Source organism: Lupinus angustifolius, chromosome LG12 (assembly GCF_001865875.1).
Source record: "Lupinus angustifolius cultivar Tanjil chromosome LG12, LupAngTanjil_v1.0, whole genome shotgun sequence".
In the NCBI taxonomy this organism is placed as follows: Eukaryota; Viridiplantae; Streptophyta; class Magnoliopsida; order Fabales; family Fabaceae; genus Lupinus; species Lupinus angustifolius.
Window position 1 is genome coordinate 12,759,403 of NC_032020.1, and position 3,700 is coordinate 12,763,102.

The following is a 3,700-nucleotide window of genomic DNA, read 5'->3' on the forward strand; positions in this document are numbered from 1 at the left end:
GGCTTTTATCTTCTCTACTCCATTTAATACTAGATCTTCCATCCGGTAGTGGAGACGATTTAAATTGGAACTATTTAAGGAATGTTACCTTAAGAAAAAACAGAAGATAATTATGTGATGGACAAAAAAATTTAGGAGTAAATTATACTGACATCTCCTGAGTTTTAGTGAAATTATACAAATTATCCCTTACTTTTTTACACATACATAAACCTCCCCTAATTTTTATACTTTCATTACACTGATCACCCCTGCATATGAAATAAGTGTAATATTTCAAACAAAAATTGTAATAAATGCAATTAAGTTAAACAAAACATGATATATTGTGGAGACAAGTCCAAATAATATATGAATCAATATTTCTTTATTATTTTTGGTTCGTTACACTATATTATAAGAGCATATAAATAATATTTCTTTAGAATTGTTGATGCATTTTGTAACCAAAAATAATAAAGAAATATTGATTCATATATTATTTGGACTTGTCTCCACAATATATCATGTTTTGTTTAACTTAATTGCATTTATCACATTTCTTGTTTAAAAGATTTCACTTATTTCTTATAAATGAGTGATCAGTGTAATGAAAGTATAAAAACTATGGAAGGTTTGTGTAAGTCTAAAAAAGTAGGGGGTGGTTTGTGTAATTTCACTAAAACTCAGGAGGTGTCAGTGTAATTTACTCAAAATTTGGATACAGGGCATTGCATCTGCCATGTCATTCATGTATGTGCAACTCCCTACAAGATTGTTGATCAAAAGCGATGTCCATTGGCTGTTAACATCCCAAAGATTTGGCACGAGCTAAGAGCATGGACAAATGGAGACAGCAGGCCGCTGGTGAGACCAAGAACAAAGTGTGAAGCCACAAAATTGGTATTTATTTGACTTAAAAAAATTGGTATTTATTTAGTTCAAAGTAGTATAATTAAGCAGTGAGGGTAAGGCTTTAGTCCTCTAGTATCTGCATGCGTGCCAATTGTAAAAATAATAATGAAAATATGGCAACTTGGACTCTTGGAGTTGGAAATTGTAACCAACGAAAAAAATATGGCCACTTGGAGTTGCAAATTGAGTGATGGCAACGATGTGGAAGCTGGTCAACGGACACGTTCAGTACCCCACACACACTGTTTATTTAGTATATTTTTATTTCAGGTTTGAGCCACCCAATATTTTTACATGGGAAACAATTTTGTGTGATAGCTAGGATAGTATTATTAATTTATTATGTTCCATGAAACTTTCTCTCTCAAATACAAAATACAGCTAGCTGCATTTTCATTGGTGATGGAATTCAAAATTTCTAATTAAATTGGAATATCCAATTATATATAAAACAAACCAAGATAAAAGAATAATCAATATGACTGAAAAACTCCCGTTCAAAATTTCAGATTAAAATAGAATATGTCAAATCTCACAGTAAGATTAATTTTGTAAACAGATAATAAGAAGCCAAAATTAATCAGCAAGAAGGAAAAAACCAGCAAGCATAATGGTCCCTACTTGTCCTTTTTTCCTTCATTTTCTCCACGTTGTCCGGCACTTCAGTAAATGCTCCATTTGTCTTTACATGATACTATAAGTACACTCAAATACATAACCTCGTTCGTCCTATTACAATCTCAAACCCATTGTACTTTCTCTTACCCTTTTGCTTTATGAATCTATGATCCCACTATAATCTTTGCCACAATATCCAATTCCTATATCCACCTCATCACTCACACAGCTTCATACTATATAGTAAATAAATACTAGTAAACTCTATCACTCTCCGGCAACAACATGCGGATTCTGTCATGGCTAGACACATGCTCCTCCCCCACTTGCGCAAGAGCCACAAACCAATCAACCATGATTAATATACCACAAAAACAACAACATGCATCAGATACTAGCTCCTCTTCTACTCCCACAACTTCCTCTCAAGAAAGCAATGGCAACCTCAACAGCAACAACTCTATACTAAACCACCCATCACTTCATTCTCTCCAAAACCTCTCTCTCAAAACCCTAAACTTCTCTGTCTCCCACAACTGCCTCACATCCCTCAACCCTAACCCCTCTTCCCCAGTGACCTCCCTCGCCGTCCACGGCCACCTCCTCTACGTCGCCACCGGCCACCAAATCACCGTCTACGACAACAACACCTTCACCAACCTCCACAACTTCAACTCCCAAGCCACCTCTTCTGGCTCCACCAAAACCATTACCTTCTGTAATGGAATGATCTTTACCACACACCAAGACTCCAAGATCCGCGTATGGCACCATACACCCCATAAAAGCAACCTCCACCGCATGTTAACCACGCTTCCCACCGCCAACGACCGTCTCCGCCGTTTCCTCCTCCCTAAAAACTACGTAACAATTCGCCGTCACAATAAACGTCTCTGGATAGAACACGCCGACGCCGTTACAGGTCTCGCTGTTAATAACACTAACGGCGTTATCTACTCCGTTTCATGGGATAAGACTCTTAAAATATGGCGAGTCTCTGATCTTCGGTGTGTAGAGTCGGTGAAGGCTCACGACGACGCGGTCAATGCGGTTGCAGTGTCTAACGATGGAACCGTCTACACTGGATCCGCTGATAAACGAATACGGGTTTGGGCCAGGCCCAATAACGAGAAGCGCCACGTGTTATTAGCAACGTTGGAGAAGCATGAGTCTGCGGTTAATGCGTTAGCATTAAACGACGACGGTTCAGTTTTATTTTCAGGTGCATGCGACCGTTCAATAATAGTGTGGGAGAGAGAAGACAGTGCGAATCATATGGTGGTGAGTGGGGCCCTCAGGGGGCATGAGAAAGCGATACTGTGTTTGATTAACTTCTCTGATTTGCTTTTGAGTGGGTCAGCTGATCGAACGGTCAGGATTTGGAAGCGAGGGTTTAATGAACAGTTTTGTTGCCTCGCTGTTCTCGATGGTCACCGGAAACCGGTTAAATCCTTGGCTGCTATTCCGTATCAAAATGACGATGATCAAAGTAATAGTTCTACCCGAAATGGTGACGTATTTGCAGTGTTCAGCGGTTCACTTGATGGGGAGATAAAGGTTTGGCAGGTTTCTATTGAGAGGTTGAAGAAGTTACATGAGTCTACAACAATATCCAACACTGAATCCTTGGAAAAGGAATAAATTCAAAGAAAATATCATCGGGAAATTAATGAACATAAAAAATGTATTTGGGATGGGGGAAATTGTATATGATGATGACATCTTTGTTTTTAATTTTAGTCATGGTAGCTTAATTTGTTGGTCAAGTTTATTTAATATTTGTTTCTAGCTAAGGGTGACATGCATGATTGTAAATTGTAATTTACATCGATCATTTACACCATTACTGGAGAATCATACTCTTTCATTTACACCATTACTAGAGAATCATACTCTTTCATTTACACCATAACTGGAGAATCATACTCTTCTAACTCATGTATGTCAGTTTTAGATAATAAAGTAAATCATGATATAAAGAAATAAATTATTACTTCCAATCACTAAAATTATAACATGTGTCTTATTTAATCATTTTCTATAATAATATTTCTAAAACTAAACAAAATACTACAAATATCATATTTCTAATAATTGGAAGAAATAAATCTTCTGGTACGAGGATATACTATGAAATGAACAGTTTAACTCTACAATAATATTCTCGTACCAGTTTAACTCTAATGGT

At 37.0% G+C, this 3,700-nt stretch overlaps 1 protein-coding gene across 1 annotated transcript; it reads left to right on the top strand.

Moving 5' to 3' along the window:
* On the top strand, window positions 1,447-3,222 carry LOC109361739 (myosin heavy chain kinase B-like). The gene has a single exon (XM_019607279.1). The coding sequence runs from the start codon at window positions 1,798-1,800 to the stop codon at window positions 3,151-3,153; it is 1,356 nt and encodes a 451-aa protein (XP_019462824.1). The 5' UTR covers window positions 1,447-1,797; the 3' UTR covers window positions 3,154-3,222.

Coding starts and splice junctions, on each gene's coding strand:
- LOC109361739 (XM_019607279.1), top strand. CDS start 1,798: ATGCGGATTCTGTCATGGCTAGACACATGCTCCTCCCCCACTTGCGCA.